This window comes from Somniosus microcephalus, unplaced genomic scaffold (assembly GCF_052327205.1).
Source record: "Somniosus microcephalus isolate GS21.2 unplaced genomic scaffold, FLI_Smic_1.0 unresolved_chr2, whole genome shotgun sequence".
Lineage (NCBI taxonomy): Eukaryota > Metazoa > Chordata > Chondrichthyes > Squaliformes > Somniosidae > Somniosus > Somniosus microcephalus.
In genome coordinates, this window is record NW_028225180.1 from 74,213,336 (window position 1) to 74,230,826 (window position 17,491).

Sequence of the window (17,491 nt, forward strand, 5' to 3'; positions counted from 1 at the left end):
ACAGCCATCACTTGCCATCCCATAAACCACACAGCCATCACTTGCCATCCCAATAACCGCACAGCCATCACTTGCCATCCCATAAACCACACAGCCATCACTTGCCATCCTAATAACCGCACAGCCATCACTTGCCATCCCATAAACCACACAGCCATCACTTGCCATCCCAATAACCGCACAGCCATCACTTGCCACCCCAATAACCGCACAGCCATCACTTGCCATCCCAGTAACCGCACAGCCATCACTTGCCATCCCATAAACCACACAGCCATCACTTGCCATCTCATAAACCACACAGCCATCACTTGCCATCCCAATAACCGCACAGCCATCACTTGCCATCCCAGTAACCGCACAGCCATCACTTGCCTTGAATCCTGACATCCCATAAACCACTCAGCCATCATTTCCCACCTCAGTTGAATATTCCCTCCTACCAATGTTCCCTTAAATTGTTTTTGGGTGCACGGTCCCTTTAACGGGCTCCGCGGCCCATTCAAATTTCCGTGCACGCGTGGATTTTCCACTCAAAAGCCGGTGAGCCGGCTGCGGGGGAATGCCAGACCGCTGCGAGGCCGCGCAGCTTAAAGAGGACACTGCCTCCCACCCCAACCCTCCGGTCGGTGAATAACAGCGGGTCATTTTTGATCGACAGATGGTGATCCCGGGAGACCCGGAGGAGATGGCCGAGTTCCAGTCTCAGACGCTGGGCATGTCCCAGTACGTCCTGGAGCTGACCCTGCCCGCCCTGCACCTACTGCTGCCCAGCAAGGAATTCTACGAGAGCATCTACAACAGGTGGGCCGGGGAGGCTCCGAGCCGCGCAACCTCGCATTTGGTTTTAAGTATCCCAAGAGCCGTCATCTCACCAGGAATGAGGGCTTTCATGTAATGCGGAGAGACTGGAGAAGCTGGGATTGTTTTCCTTTCGAGCAGGGAAGGTTAAGGGGAGATATAATAGAGGTGTTTGAGTTAATGAGGGGTTTTGATAGAGTAGATCGGGAGAAGCTGTTTCCCGTGGCAGGAGGGTCGGTAACCAGAGGACACGTGCAGTTCTGGTCACCACATTACAGGAAAGATGTGATTGCACTAGAGAGGGTACAGAGGAGATTTACAAGGATGTTGCCGGGAGTAGAGGATCTTAGCTCTGAGGAAAGACTGGATAGGCTGGGTCTGTTTTCCTTGGAACAGAGGAGGCTGAGGGGAGTCCTTACTGAGGTGTATAATATTATGAGGGGCCTAGATAAAGTGGATAGAAAGGACCTATTTCCCTTAGCAGAGGGGTCAAAAACCGGGGGCACAGATTTAAAGTAATTGGTGGAAGGTTTAGAGGGGATTTGAGGGGAACTTTCTTCACCCAGAGGGTTGTGGGGGTCTGGAACTCTCTGCCTGAAAGGGTGGTAGAGGCAGAAACCCTAACCACATTTAAAAAGTACTTGGATGTGCACTTGGGATGCTGTAACCTGCAGGGCTACGGACCAAGAGCTGGGACGTGGGATTAGGCTGGGTAGCTCTTTGTTGGCCGGCACGGACACGATGGGCCGAAATGGCCTCCTTCCGTGCTGTAACCTTCTATGATTCTAGGACACAGATTTAAGATAATTGGCAAAAGAACCAGAGGGGGAGATGAGGAGAATTCTTTTTACGCTATGATCTGGAACGTGCTGCCTGAAAGGGCGGTGGAAGCAGATTCAATAGTAACTTTCAAAAGGGAATTGGATAAATACTTGAAAAGGAAAAATTTGCAGGGGTGTGGGCAATGGTCCCTCTTTTTTTTTCTCGGTGCGCGGTCCCTTTAAGTGGCTGCGCGGCCCATTCATATTTTCACACACGTGCGGCTTCTCCCATATAAAAGCCGGTGAGTGGCCTGCAGGGGACCTCCAAACTGCTGCGCAGCTTAGCGGGAACTTTGGCTACGGGGGAAAGAGCAGGGGGGAGTTGGATTACAGGAAACTTTCGATTAACCGGCACCTAAATAACCGGAAATGTCGTTTATCCGGCAAAATTCAGGAGTAGGTTCAGGTAACTTTTATTACTTGCCTTCCTCCATGTGTTGCTGTGCAAGGGTGTGACTGCAGCTGTTGCTAAGCTACAGAGACGCTTGCAACTTGTGGCCATTGTTACAGGGTTTGTTGCTTTATACGGAGCTCTCAGCTCCGTATCTTTTACTATAGCTTTCGGTTATCCGGAATTTTTGATGAACCGGCACCACGTCGGTCCCGTCTGTGCCGGATAAAAAAAAGTTTCCTGTAATTGGAGAGCTCTTTCAAAGAGCCGGCACAGGCACGATGGGCTCACTGGCCACCTCCTGTGCTGTAAGATTCTATAATGATGGATTTGAGTGCTCCTACTGCGTGCCCAACATCAGCGAAACCTTTGGGCAAGTTGAACTTATTAAACGCAGATTAAATCATCGGAATCTTGCTCGAAAAGTGTATGTTTTACTCCTGGGAGACCACACCTTTTAGTGTAGTCTCCCAATCTAAACAGAGGAAACTACAAGGGTATGAGGGACAAGTTGGCCATGGTAGATTGGGAGACTACACTAAGAGGTATGAAGGTGGACATACAATGGCTAACATTCGAGGAAATAATGCATAATTTGCAACAAACATATATTCCTCTAGGGCATAAAAACCCAAAAGGAAAAGTGATCCAACCATGGCTAACAAAACAAATTAAAACTAGTATTAAGTCAAAGGAGGAAGCTTATAAAGTTGCCAGAAAAAGCGGTCAGCCTGAGGATTGGGATCGTTTTAGAAATCAGCAAAGGGGGACCAAGAAATTGATAAAGAAAGGGAAAATGGAATATGAGCACAAACTAGCGAAAAATATAAAAACGAATTGTAAAAGCTTCTATAGGTATATGAAAAGGAAAAGACTGGCGAAGGTAAATGTAGGTCCTTTACAGTCAGAGACGGGAGAATTTATAATGGGGAATGAGGAAATGGCAGAGAAATTAAATAAATACTTTTTCTGTCTTCACGGAGGAAGACACAAAAAACCTCCCAGAAATACGAGAAAACCAAGGGTGTGGCGAGAATGAGAATAAAGAAATTATTATTAGTAAAAAAACAGTACTAGCAAAATTAATGGGACTAAAAGTCGATAAATCTCAAGGACCGGATGACCTACATCCTAGGGTTTTGAAAGAGGTGGCCATTGAGATAGTGGACGCATTGGTTGTCATCTTCCAAAATTCTATAGATTCTGGAACGGTTCCTGCAGATTGGAGGATAACAAATGTAACCCCGCTATTCAAGAAAGGAGGGAGAGAGAAAACGGGGAACTATAGACCTGTTAGCCTCACATCAGTAGTTGGGAAAATGCTGGAATCTATTATAAAGGATGCAATAACTGGGATTTATGAAAGGGAAGTCCTGTTTGACAAACCTATTGGAGTTCTTTGAGGATGTAACTAGTGGAGTAGACAAAGGGGAACCGATAGATGTGGTGTATCTGGATTTTCAGAAGGCCTTCAATAAGGTCCCACACAAGAGGTTGGTGTACAAAATTAGGACACATGGAATTGGGGGTAATATACTAACATGGATTGAGAATTGGTTAACAGACAGAAAACAAAGAGTAGGGATAAACGGGTCTTTTCCAGGATGGCAGGCTGTGACTAGTGGGGTACTGCAAGGATCGGTGCTTGGGCCCCAGCTATTCACAATCTATATCAATGATTTGGATGAGGGGACTAAATGTAGCATTTCCAAATTTGCTGATGAGACAAAGCTAGGTGGCAGTGTCAGTTGCGAAGAGGATGTGAAGAGGCTTCAAGGGAATCTCGACAAGCTCAGTGAGTGGGCGAGAACATGGCAGATGGATTGTAATGTGGATAAATGTGAAGTTATCCACATTGGTAGAAAAAACAGAAAGGCAGAGTATTTCCTAAATGGTGAAAGATTGGGAAATGCTAATGCTCAAAGGGACCTGGGTGTCCTTGTACATGAGTCACCTAAAAGTGAAGGTGCAGCAAGCCATTAGGAAGGCAAATGGTATGCTGGCCTTCATTACAAGAGGATTTGAGTACAGGAGTAAAGAAGTCTTACTCCAATTATATAGGGCCTTGGTGAGACCACACCTGGAGTATTGTGTACAATTTTGGTCTCCTTACCTAAGGAAGGATATATTTGCCATAGAGGGAGTGCAGCGAAGGTTCACCAGATTGATTCCTGGGATGGCGGGACTGTCGTATGAGAAGAGAGTGAGTAAACTAGGCCTGTATTCTCTTGAATTCAGAAGAATGAGAGGGGATCTCATTGAAGCATACAAAATTATTACAGGGCTTGATTGGGTGGATGTTGGGAGAATGTTTCCCTTGGCTGGGGAGTCTAGAACCAGGGGCCACAGCCTCAGGATGAAGGGTCGGCCATTCAGGACTGAGATGAGAAGAAATTTCTTCACACAGAGGGTGGTGAATCTTTGGAATTCTCTACCCCAGAGGGCTGTGGAGGCTCAGTCATTGGGTATATTCAAAACAGAAGTCGATAGATTTCTGACTAGTAAGGGCATCAAGAGATATGGCGATAAGGCCGGTGAATGGAGTTGAGGCAGAAGATCAGCCATGATCTCATTGAATGGCGGAGCAGGCTCGAGGGGCCGAATGGCCGACTCCTGCTCCTATTTCTTATGTTCTTATAATCCAGGCCGGCACTCTCGGTGCAGTAAGATTAGACAAGCATGTAGCAAAGGCAGAGTGGTTTTAATGGGGGATTTTAACTTTCATATAGATTGGGAAAAGCAGACTAGCACCTGTCAGAAAGGTAGTGAATTTCTTGTGTGTGTCCGGGATAGCTTTCTACAACAATATGTCCTAGAGGCAGCAAGGGGACAAGCCATATTAGATTTAGTAATGGTCCAGATTTAGTTAACAGCCTAACGGTGTGCAAACATTTATCCAATAGCGATCATAACATGATCAATTTCAACGTAGCATTTGAAAGGGAGAAACGCGAAACAGCTCCTAAGATTCTAGATTTAGGTAAGGCCGACTTCAACGGGATGAGGCAGAGACTGTCCACAGTAAACTGGGCAAATCTGTTAATGGGTAAAATGACAGAAGGTCAGGAGGAGATGTTTAAAAAATATATATTTTTTTAATTCGCTTATGGGATCTGGGCGTCGCTGGCAAGGCCCAGCATTTATTGCCCATCCCTAATTGCCTGAGAGAAGGTAGTGGTGAGCCGCCTTCTTGAACCGCTGCAGTCCGTGTGGTGAAGGTGCTCCCACAGTGCTGTTAGGGAGGGAGTTCCAGGATTTTGACCCAGCGACGATGAAGGATCGGCGATATATTTCCAAGTCAGGAAGGTGTGTGTGACTTGGAGGGGAACTTGGAGGTGGTGGTGTTCCTGTGCGCCTGCTGCCCTTGTCCTTCTAGGTGGAAGAGGTTGCGGGTTTGGGAGGTGCTGCCGAAGAAGCCTTGGCGAGTTGCTGCAGTGCATCTTGTAGATGGTACACACTGCAGCCACGGTGCGCCGGTGGTGGAGGGAGTGAATATTTAAGGTGGTGGATGGGGTGCCAATCAAACGGGCTGCTTTGTCCTGGATGGTGTCGAGCTTCTTGAGTGTTGTTGGAGCTGCACTCATCCAGGCATTTAATGTGATACAGAACCAGTTTATACCCCTGAGGGGGCAAGCACTCCACTTGCCAAAAAAAAACAGCCATGGACAACTAAAGGGGTAAGGGACAGCGTAAAACTAAAGGAAAGGGCATACAGAAATGCAAAACATGGCTCAGATCCTGGCGAATGGGAAAGATACAAAGAACAGCAAAGGGTCACAAAACAGATAGTAAGAGCCACAAAAAGGGAGTATGAAAAGAAACTTGCACGGGATATCAAAATCAATATGAAGAATTTTTACAGTTAAATTAGGAAAAAGAGGGTGGTCAGGAGCGACGTTGGCCCCTTAAAAACTGAAGGTGGTGATATTGTCCATGACAGTGGGGAAATGGCGGACGTGTTGAATAATTACTTTGCGTCAGTATTTACAGTAGCAGAGGAGGATAGCATGCCGGAAATCCCAAAGAAACTAATATTGAATCGGGGACAGGGACTCAATAAAATTAACGTAAGTAAATTAACAGTAATGAAGAAAATAATGGCACTAAAGAGTGACAAATCCCCAGGACCCGATGGTTTCCATCCCAGGGTTTTAAAGGAAGAAGGTGAGCACGTTGCAGATGCCCTAACGATAATCTTCCAAAGTACTCTAGATTCAGGGAACCGTCCCTTTAGATTGGAAAATTGCGCATGTCACTCTGCTTTTTAAGACTGACGAGAGAGGGAAACCGGGGAATTATAGATCAGTTAGCCTAACATCTGTTGCCGGGAAATTGCTAGAGTCTATAATTAAGGATAGGGTGACTGAACACCTCAAATTTTCAGTTGTTCAGAGAGAGCCAGCATGAATCTGAAAGCTAGGACAAGCCTGACAAACCTGATTAAATTTTTTGAAGAGGTGACTAAAGTAATGGACAGGGGAATGTCTATGGATGTTATTTATGTGGACTTCCAGAAGGCATTTGATAAAGCCTGAGAAGAGACTGATATCTAAGGTAGAAGCCCACAGAATTGAGGGTAAATTATTGAGCTGGTTAGGAAATAGGCTGAGTGGCAGGAGCCAGAGAGTAGGGATAATGGGCAGGTACTCAAATTGGCAGGATGTGTCCTGCAGAGATCTCAACTATTCACAATATTTATTAATGACTTAGATGATGGCATAGAAAGTCACAAATCCAAATTTGCCGATGACCTAAAGATAGGCGGCATTGTAGGCAGTGTAGATGAAAGCATAAAATTACAAAGGGATATCGATAGATTTAAGTGAATGGGCAAAATTGTGGCAAATGGATTTCAATGTAAGCAAATGTGAGGTCATCCACTTTGGACCTAAAAAGGATCGAACAGGGTACTTTCTAAATGGTGAAAGGCTAAAAATCGCAGAGGTCCAAAGAGACTTGGGGGGTCCAGGTACATAGATCATTAAAATGTCATGAACATTTTCTGTACTTGTTCATGACATTTTAATCAACTATGTACCTGGAACCCCTGCAGTATAGTGAGCAGTTCTGGGCCCCACACCTTAGGAAGGATATACTGGCCTTGGAGGGAGTGCAGCGTAGGTTTACCAGAATGATACCCGGACTCCAAGGGTTAAGTTACGAGGAGAGATTACACAAACTAGGGTTGTATTCCCTAGAATTTAGACGGTTAAGGGGTGATCTGATCGAAGTTTTTAGGAGATTCAGGGGAACTGATAGAATAGAGATAGAGAAACTATTTCCGCTGGTTGTGGAGTCTAGGACTAGGGGGCAGAGTCTAAAAATTAGAGCCAGACCTTTCGGGAGTGAAGTTAGGAAACACTTCTACACACAAAGGGTGGGGGAAGTTTGGAACTCTCTTCCGCAAGCGGCAATTAATGCTCAATCAATTAATTTTAAATCGGAGATTGATAGATTTCTGTTCACCAAAGGTATTAAGGGATATGGACCAAAGGCGGGTAGATGGAGTTAGGTCACAGATCAGCCAGGATTTCATTGAATGGCGGAACAGGCTCGAGGGGCTGAATGGACTCCTCCTGTTCCTATGTACTGAGGGAGTGCTGCACCGTCGGAGGTGCCGTCTTTCAATGAGACGTTAAACTGAGGCCCCCGTCTGCCCTCTCAGGTGGATGTAAAAGATCCCACGGCACTATTGGAAGAAGAGCAGGGCAGTTCTTCCCGGTGTCCTGGCCCAATATTTATCCCTCAACCAACATCACCAAAACAGATGATCTAGTCATTATCACATTGCTGTTAGTGGGAGCTTGCTGTGCGCAAAATGGCTGCCCGTTTCTTACATTACAACAGTGACTACACTTCAAAAGTACTTCATTGGCTGTAAAGCGCTTTGGGACGTCCTGAGGTGGTGAAAGGTGCTGTAGAAATGCAAGTCTATCTTTAACGGTGCACCTTTCACCCACGTGATAATTGCACCGGTACTGAGCACCACAGATGTGTAAGGGGGGGAGGATGGTGTTGCTACCCAACGGGGTGTTGCTGGGGTGGGGCGGGAGGGGGGGCGCTCTTTCTGGGTAAATTGAGAAGAAATGACAGCAGATGGAGAGGTCGAAGGATTGTGATGTGCTTGTGTGTTTATTTTCTAAATTTCAGAATTAATAACGACCTACTGATGTGGGTGCCGGCTGCGCCAGCTTCGAGCGACATGTCACAGAGCACCGCCTCGCTCAACCCTCTGAACTACATGCCTGGACCGCCGTTTGCACAGGACAACTTCCGCCTCTGCAAGTCAGCGTTCAGACTGGGTGAGGGTTCCCGTTAGTAACTGGAGCGCTTTAAACGCACTATTCTGATTTTCTGTGTGTTTGCAGGTGGGGCGCGGAGGGGCAAGGGGAAGGGACGATGCCAGTCTCAAACTGACCGATCGATTTATGTACAGGCTACGCAAAAGAGATATTCGACCGCCGGAGGTAGTGCCAGGGGAGGCCGCGAGACTGCTCCTCAGTGTCAAGAGGTTAGAGTTATCAGGCTGAAGAGAGAGGGGAACACGGGTTCAAACTAGTAACCTTAGGATACCCTATTCCACTCGCTCGCCATCCTATGTCACTTAGCTCCATGCTAAGCTGTTGGGTAAAGTAGTTACTTAGGAGCAGAAAGAGGCCATTCAGCCCTTTGAGCCTGTTACAATAGGAACAGGAGGAGGCCATTCAGCCCCTCGAGCCTGTTACATAGGAACAGGTGGAGGCCGTTCAGCCCTTCGAGCCTGTTTCAATAGGAACAGGAGGAGGCATTCAGTCCCTCGAGCCTGTTACCATAAGAACAGCAGGAGGCCATTGAGCACCTCGAGCCTATTGCATAGGAACAGAGGAACAGGAGGAGGCCATTGAGCCCCTCGAACGTGTTCCACCATTCAGTGAGATCATGGCTGATCTGCGACTTAATTCCCTATACCCGCCTTTGGCCTATATTCCATAATTCCTTTGGTTAACAAAAACCTATCAATCTCTGATTTAAAATTAACAATTGATCTAACATCAATTGCCAAAGAGAGTTCCAAACTTCTACCACCCTTTGTGTGTAGAAGTGTTTCCTAATTTCACTCCTGAAAGGTCTGGCTCTAATTTTTAGACTGTGCTCCCTAGTCCTAGACTCCCCAACCAGCAGAAATAGTTTCTCTCTATCTAACCTATCTGTTCCCCTTAATATCTTGAAAACTTCGATCAGATCACCCCTTAACCTTCTAAATTCCATGGAATACAACCCTGGTTTGTGTAATCTCTCCTCGTAACTTAACCCTTGGAGTCTGGGTATCATTCTGGTAAACCTACGCTGCACTCCCTCCAAGGCCAATATATCCTTCCTAAGGTGTGGGGCCCAGAACTGCTCCCAGTGCTCCAGGTGTGGTCTAACCAGGGCTTTGTACAGCTGCAGCATAACTTCTACCCCCTTGTACTCTAGTCCTCTCGATATAAAGGCCAGCATTCCCTTAGCCTTTTCGATTATTTTCTGTACCTGTTCATGACATTTTAATGATCTATGTGCCTGGACCCCCCCAAGTCTCTTTGGACCTCCGCTGTTTTTAGCCTTTCACCATTTAGAAAGTACCCTGTTCTATCCTTTTTAGGTCCAAAGTGGATGTCCTCACATTTGCCTACATTGAAATCCATTTGCTACAGTTTTGCCCATTCACTTAATCTATCGATATCTCTTTGTAATTTTATGCTTTCATCTACACTGCCTACAATGCCGCCTATCTTTGTGTCATCGGCAAATTTGGATATGTGACTTTCTATCCCATCATCTAAGTCGTTAATAAATACAGTGAATAGTTGAGGCCCCAACACAGATCCCTGCGGGACACCACTAGTCACATCCTGCCAATTTGAGTACCTGCCCATTATCCCTACTCTCTGGCTCCTGCCGCTCAGCCAATTTCCTAAAATGGCCCAGAAATTCGGGTCGGGGGCTTCCCGCGGGTGCAAGCCCCCGACCTGCACTTACCTTGCGCGCCGGCCGTTGAGCTGTGGGCCCCCGTGGGATTCCGATCCTGGGCCTCCTCCAACTGCCGGCGCGCAGTGCTTGCGTATCCCAGGGGCGCAGTTAGTTCGATGCGTCCGCTGGGATCACGTGGGCCATGGAGAGCCAATGGTAGCAGGGAATGCTTCATTCATAAGTTTGACAGGAAAACCTGTCAAACCTATAAATACTATAAGCCCCAAAACATCACTAAATCTTCAAATAATTTTTTTTTTAAATCACATTTTTAAAATAAACTATAAATTACATGAAATAACTATTTTAAACAATTTAAATTTTTGAAAAAATTACATTTTCTAACGAGGCTAAAAATACACTTACCTTTCTTTAAAGTATATAAAAATAATAAACTGTGGGAAAAATGTTTTAATTTTAATTAATTCACCACTTAACCTTGTAAAAAGCAGGCCTTGCGCCTGCTTTTTAAAAGTGTAACTCCTGGAGACTTACCCTCCCGGGAAAACCTGCAAAAAAAACGTAAGTTCGATGCGCACGCGCTGCCTCTCCGGCGCACGCGTTCCACCTCAACCCCTTCTTTCAGGGGAACGGAAGTGCAGGTTTCCCGCGCATGCGCAGTGCATGCATGAAACCGGCACTTCCATTGGGCTTACGGGTGAGTACCCCATGCGTACTCACCTGTGGAGACCCGAATTTCTGGGCCATTTTCTGACTGTTACTCAACTCTCCTCCCTTTCATTTGTTTTTGAACTGCTATTTGTCCTACAATTTCCACCTGAGCCCTCCCCCACATTTACTAGTTTAACGTGCTTGTGATCGCCCTGTAAAGGAGTAGGCTATTCAGACCCTGGAAACTGCTACATAAGAACAGGAGGAGGCCATTCAGCCCCTCGAGCCTGTTACATTAGGAACAGGAGGAGGCCATTCAGCCCCTCGAGCCTGTTACATTAGGAACAGGAGGAGGCCGTTCAGCCCCTTGAGCCTGTTACACAGGAACAGGAGCAGGCCGTTCAGCCCCTTGAGCCTGTTACACAGGAACAGGAGCAGGCCATTCAGCCCCTCGAGCCTGTTACACAGGAACAGGGGGAGGCCGTTCAGCCCCTTGAGCCTGTTACACAGGAACAGGAGGAGGCCGTTCAGCCCCTTGAGCCTGTTACACAGGAACAGGAGCAGGCCGTTCAGCCCCTCGAGTCTGTTACACAGAACAGGAGGAGGCCGTTCAGCCCCTCGAGTTTGTTACACAGGAACAGGAGGAGGCCATTCAGCCCCACGAGCCTGTCACACAGGAGCCGGAGTCGGCCATTCAGCCCCTTGAAAAATTCTGCGTATCGATGGCTTTGGGGATATTTTGGGACGTAGCTAAGGATTAAATTGTTGAATGACATGGTTCTGTGTGAGGCTTGGGAAACATGTCCTGCAGCTGTTGACGAGCTCCCCTTTGCCGCTAGACTCTGACTCCGAGGACGAAGATTCCCACTTCTACGCGGTTGAAGAGAATGGGAGGAGAAGGAAGATGGAGGCCAGGAGGGGGAGAGCGCAGAGCTTGCTGTCGGCCGTCGTGAACATTGGAAAAGGGAGGGTCACGGTCCTTACTGACTCGAAGGTGAGCTGGATGGAGACAGGAGGGCGACAACCAACCTCGGTCAGCTAAGCCCTCATTATGTTGGCAGTGCCGTTACAAATGCAGTGAGCACTTCCCAGCAGGGTCAGTGTTGCTAGTCCACCATCTTATTGTGGCCAGGGCAGGTTGACCGCAGCCTGATCTTGCAGGCCAGCAGTGGGAGGTGTGTCAGCTTGGCTCGGTTGGTAGGTATGACTCTCGCCTCTGAGTCAGAAGGCCGTGGGTTCCCAGGCCCACTCCAGAGACTTGAGCCCCATAATCCAGGCCGACACTCCCGGTGCCAGTACTGAGGGAGCGCCGCACTGTCGGAGGGGCAGTACTGAGGGAGCGCCGCACTGTCGGAGGGGCAGTACTGAGGGAGCGCCGCACTGTCGGAGGGGCAGTACTGAGGGAGCGCCGCACTGTCGGAGGGGCAGTACTGAGGGAGCGCCGCACTGTCGGAGGGGCAGTACTGAGGGAGCGCCGCACTGTCGGAGGGGCAGTACTGAGGGAGCGCCGCACTGTCGGAGGGGCAGTACTGAGGGAGCGCCGCACTGTCGGAGGGGCAGTACTGAGGGAGCACCGCACTGTCGGAGGGGCAGTACTGAGGGAGCGCCGCGCTGTCGGAGGGGCAGTACTGAGGGAGCGCCGCGCTGTCGGAGGGGCAGTACTGAGGGAGCGCCGCACTGTCGGAGGGGCAGTACTGAGGGAGCGCCGCACTGTCTTGAAATTTTTAATTGATCACCAGCCTCAATAACTCTTTGGGGGAGAGAGTTTCAGATTCCCGCTACCCTTTGTGTGAAGAGGTGCTTCCTGACATCATCCTACGTTCCCAATGAGTCGCAATTGCTTGTCCACTGTGTGTCCCCCTGAATGCCGTCAGAACCTGATGCTGGTCTCTTTTTTTTGTTCTTTTTGCAGGGCGAGGCGGGGAAGCCAGTCAGCGGGGCTCACGGTGAGCTAGTCCTCGACGTGGAGAGCGGCACCATCTTCAGCGTGTCGCACTACAAGGGGCAGCCCGACCTGAGCTACCTCTGCATCGAGTCCGGCAAAGTGGCACTCTACCAGAAAGGTACTGTCGCGACCCGGAGCCCTCTGCGGGGGCGGGCAAGCCAGATCTTCAAACCAACGTGGTCCGCGCAGTCCTCTTCCCAAAGCCGCGCCCGAGGGCGGGAATGTAGGGGAGCCATGTCGACGCGGTTAAATAAAGAGGGTCCCAGTCTGTGTTGCGTAGCTGATCTTCCCCCAGAGGTTCTCAGTTGGGCCCAAGGCCTCTAGACTAGTGGGGGGGAGGGTGGAAATCGGCCTGCTTCTGATCTGTATCTTGGATTTAACCCCGGCTTGATTGAGCTATCTGGTCAATCCTTGCCTCTTTCTCCCCCCCCCCCCCCCCCCCCCCCACTCCACCCCAGCCCAATAAACGCACCAGCTCGGCGTAATAGGCAGGAAAAGAAGCATTCTTATTTTCAGGCGTCGCTTCCCCGTTGATGAAAGTTAAGCTGCCGCTGCCCTGTGTCTTCGCTAACTGGGTTTTGTTTTGAGGGCAACAGACCCCCAAACACTGTCTCAATCCAGAACCACGCTGAGGAGGAGGCCAGTCGGCCCCTCGGGCCTGCTCCGCCAGTCAATCAGTTCACGGCTGACCTGCCCCTCAACCCCATTTACCCACCTTTCCTCCCTATCCCTTGATACCCTTGACCAACAAAAATCTATCCAGCTCAGCCTTGAAAGCTCCAACTGATGCGCAGTCTATTGGGGAGAGAGTCCAGATTTCCACCACCCTTTGTGTGAAGAAGTGCTTCCTGACATCACCCCTGAACGGCCTGGCTCTAATTTTAAGTTTATGACCGCTTGTCATGGACTCCCCCACCAGAGGTGATAGTTTCTCCCTATCTACCCTATTGAATCCTTTTATCGTTTTAAACGCCTCAATTAAATTACCCTTCAATCTCCTGAACCAGTTCCGATCAGCTATAGGGGTCGGCGAGGAACGGCCTGGGCTTTTATCTGTGTGTTTTCTGCCTCTCCCAGGAGATTGCCTGGCTCCAGGTAGCTTGGGAGTGTCTGTATCGTAATGGATAGGGCATCATGGCTACCTGAGACAGGCTAGACGGACAAGTGGGTCTTTGCCTGTTTGTCATTTCCGTATGCTCGGAACTCAAGGGAACACGAGCCAAGTTGATGCAACCTGTCCACCAGTCAGCTGTGGTTCAGTGGGTAGCACCCTCGCCTCTGAGTCAGAAGGTTGTGGGTTCGAGTCCACTCTCCAGAGACTTGAGCACAAAAATCTAGGCTGACACTCCAGTGCAGTGCTGAGGGAGGTGCCGTCTTTCGGATGAGGCGTTAAACCGAGGCCCCTGTCTGCTCTTTCCGGTGGACGTAAAAGATCCCGTGACACTATTGGAAGAAGAGCAGGGGGGGGGGGGGGAGTTCTCCCCGGTGTCCTGGGGCCAATATTTATCCATCAGCCAAAATCACTAAAACAGATGATCCGGTCATTATCACATTGCTGTTTGTGGGAGCTTGCTGTGCGCAAATTGGCTGCTGCGTTTCCTACATTACAACAGTGACCACACTTCAAAAAATACTTCATTGGGCTGTAAAGCACTTTGGCACGTCCGGTGGTTGTGAAAGGCGCTGTAGAAATGCAAGTCTTTAATTTTTAAATACCTCTGCTGTATTTTGATCATCTTTCGGTTGCCTTCATGCCTTAATTATTGTTGTCTTGGTTTTCGGGTGGGACAGGCTGCATGGACCAGAGGGTCTTTACCTGCCTGTCATTGTTCGTGTGTCCGCTGTAAGACGCTGGGCGTGCTCGGGGAGCTGTGTGTGGGTGTTTCAACGCACCGTTCCTCCTCTCGGCCCCCTCCACACTGTGCCCCCCCGCTTATCCTGTCCTCCACCCGCTGGGGGTATTAATCGCAGGAGATGCAACACCTGCCCTTATACCTCCCCCCACTGTCCCACTTCCAGGGCCCCAAAACACCCTTCAGGTGAAACAGCGATTTCTTGCTTGTCTTGCGATTGCTATTAGTATACTGTAGTTTCGCTGCTCACGATGCGGTCTCCTCTACATTGGAGAGACCAAACGCAGATTGAGTGACCGCTTTGCGGAACACCTCCGTTCAGTCCGTAAGGGTGACCCCCGAGCTTCCGGTGGCCTGTCATTTTAATTCTCCGCTCTCCACTCCCTCTGACCTCTCCGACCTCGGCCTCTTACACTGTTCCAACGAAGCTCAACGTAAGCTCGAGGAACAGCACCTCATCTTTCGATTAGGCACTTTACAGCCTTCTGGACTCAACATCGAGTTCAACAATTTCAGACCATAACCTCGGCACCAATCTTTTTTTTCCCATTTTTGTTTTTCTCTCTCACAAGGCAGCTGTCGATCATTCTGCCAGTGCCATTTACACTTCATCTAGAGTCATCTTTTGTTTCTTTACTTGTCCCATGACCATCTCCTTTTGCCTTGCACCATCATCCCTTTTGTCATTTAATCTCTCCTGCCTTCCGCCCCATCACAGACCTTCTCTTTTGTTCTTTCTCCCCCCCCCACCCCGCTTTCCCTGCCCCTTACACCTTGCTAAAAACCTGTTCGATCTCCAGCTTTTTCCAATTCTAACGAAGGGTCATCGGCCTGAAACGTTAACTTTCTCTCGGAACAGATGCTGCCTGACCTGCTGAGTATTTCCAGCATTTTCTGTTTTTATTTCACATTTCCAGCATCCGCAGTATTTTGCTTTTGTATTAATCTTTTTGCCCTTTTTCTCCTCCCCGCCCCCCCCCCCCCCCTCCGTCGCCACTAAACAGCCGACGTCGAGGACTACCTCCTGCCGGAGCGGCTGGAAGTGCCGAGCTTCACCGCCCCCCGCCAGGCCCTGGCCCCGACCATCTGTGCTCGGAAGAGGGGCTGGTCACCAAAACTCTCTGCGGCTGCGGGTCGGAGGGACAGGAGCCCGTGCATGCTCTCCGCGGCCATCAAGGCCACACTGGACACCAAGAAGAGCGTCAAGGTATTTCTCCGCCTCCCAAGACCTCACCCAAGGGGATCGTTCTGCCTGTGCGGAGAGACTAGAGAAGCTGGGAGTGTTCTCCTTAGAGCAGCAAAGATTAAAGGAGATTCAATAGAGGCGTTCACAATTATAAAGAGTAGTTGGGGGGAAAACTGTTTCCACTGGCAGGAGGGTCGGTAACCAGAGGACACAGATAATTTGCAAAAAGGAGCGCTGGGGGGTGGGGGGGTATCATACAGAACAGGAGGAGGCCATTCGGCCCATCGTGTATGTGACGTGGGCTCGGAAATACAGCAATCACACACACCGCTGGCATCATGCTGAGCGTGACGTTGTCACACTCTGTCTACAGGAGCAGAATCGCCCAGCTGTACAATTCACAACCTGGCCTGTGTCTGGGGAGAGAACCATGAGCCCTGTGCCAGTACAGTCGGCGGGGGCTGCAGGCAATGTTCCCTGCAGGCTGCGCGGCCTAGCAGCTCTCCAGGAAACCTCTGCAGCTGGCTTGCCAGCTTTTCAATGTAAAAGGCACGGATGCGCGATATTGTGCATGACCCCTGCAGCCCCTTAAAGGGACCGCGCAGGGCCAAAAAGAAATTACAGGGAACATTGGCTGTAGGTACCCAGCCGGTGCTGCCGGGGGTCAGGGATTGGGGTTGTACCCAGTCTGTGCTGTCGGTGGTGGGGTGGGCGGGGGGGGGCTGTACCCAGTCTGTGCTGGGGATGGGGGTGGGGGGCTTTTCCCAGCCGGTGCTGCCGGGGGTCAGGGATCGGGGTTGTGTCCAGTCTGTGCTGTGGGGGTGGGGTGGGGGGCTGTACCCAGTCTGTGCTGGCGGGGGGTGGGGGGGGGCCGCTGTACCCAGTCTGTGCTGGCGGGGCGGCGGGGGGTGTGCTGTACCCAGTCTGTGGGGGTGGGGGGGGGGGGGCGCTGTACCCAGTCTGTGCTGGCGGGCGGCGGGGGGGCGCTGTACCTCGTCTGTGCTGGCGGGGGGGCGGCTGTTACCCAGTCTGTTGTTGAAGGTGGGATGGGGGGCTGTACCCGGTCTGTGCTGTCAGGGGGCCGGTGGGTGGGGACTGGTGGACGCACTGGGGTATCCCCCGTCTCCGCCGCCTGACCTTTCTCTTCCTGTTCCCAGGAGTTCCTGGTTGCCCTGAGACTGCAAGGTGCGACCCTGTGTCACCGGATGGCCCTGACCAACCAGAGCTGGCACGAGCAGGTGAGCAGCAGCAGACACGCACTCCTCACTCATTCCAACCGGCAGAACACCCCCGTCTCCCTCAGTCTCCACCAGGCGATACCTCCCTAATAATGCTGGAGGCAGAACTCCGTGAGAGTATCCAGCAGGGAGACTGACTTGTTGGCCAACTTCAGGGGAGTATTAGCCCCCCCTCCCGCACTCTCCCAGGCTTTTAAAACTTGGCATCGTCCAATAAGCTTCTCTCTTTTCAAGCTTGCTGTTCCGCCATGGGCCGTGGCCCTTTCACCTCGTTTGTCAATTGAAATAGTTTGGTGACCAGGCACCCAAGGACCGGCAAAGTTAGTTGCGGAATGATTCCCGGGCGACGAGCACTGTGGCCTGAAGTGAAGGAGTTAAAGAACAAAACACAGAGCCCAGTACTGGGACTGCCCAGTGATCCACGAGGGTCACCGTGGCTCAGTGGGTGTCGCTCTCTCGCCTCTGTGAGTCGCAAGGTCGTGAGTTCGAGTCCCCACTCCAGAGACTTGAGCCCCATCATCCAGGCAGTGCTGCACTGTCGGATGAGATGTTAAACCGAGGCCCCGTCTGCCCCTCTCAGGTGGATGTAAGAGATCCCACGGCCACTATTGGAAGAAGAGCAGGGAGGTTCTCCCTGGTGTCCTGGGCCAACTAA

At 50.2% G+C, this 17,491-nt stretch overlaps 1 protein-coding gene across 1 annotated transcript in view; it reads left to right on the forward strand.

The window, feature by feature from the left end:
* Nucleotides 1–17,491, forward strand: part of atg2a (autophagy related 2A) — a 158,954-nt gene that overhangs the window by 86,149 nt on the left and 55,314 nt on the right. Inside the window, exons 18-23 of the mRNA XM_085975696.1 lie at nt 662–804; nt 8,164–8,315; nt 11,454–11,608; nt 12,527–12,677; nt 15,417–15,619; nt 16,756–16,911. Of these exons, the coding sequence (XP_085831822.1) occupies nt 662–804; nt 8,164–8,315; nt 11,454–11,608; nt 12,527–12,677; nt 15,417–15,619; nt 16,756–16,911 (960 nt within the window). The remainder of the gene's footprint in view (nt 1–661; nt 805–8,163; nt 8,316–11,453; nt 11,609–12,526; nt 12,678–15,416; nt 15,620–16,755; nt 16,912–17,491) is intronic.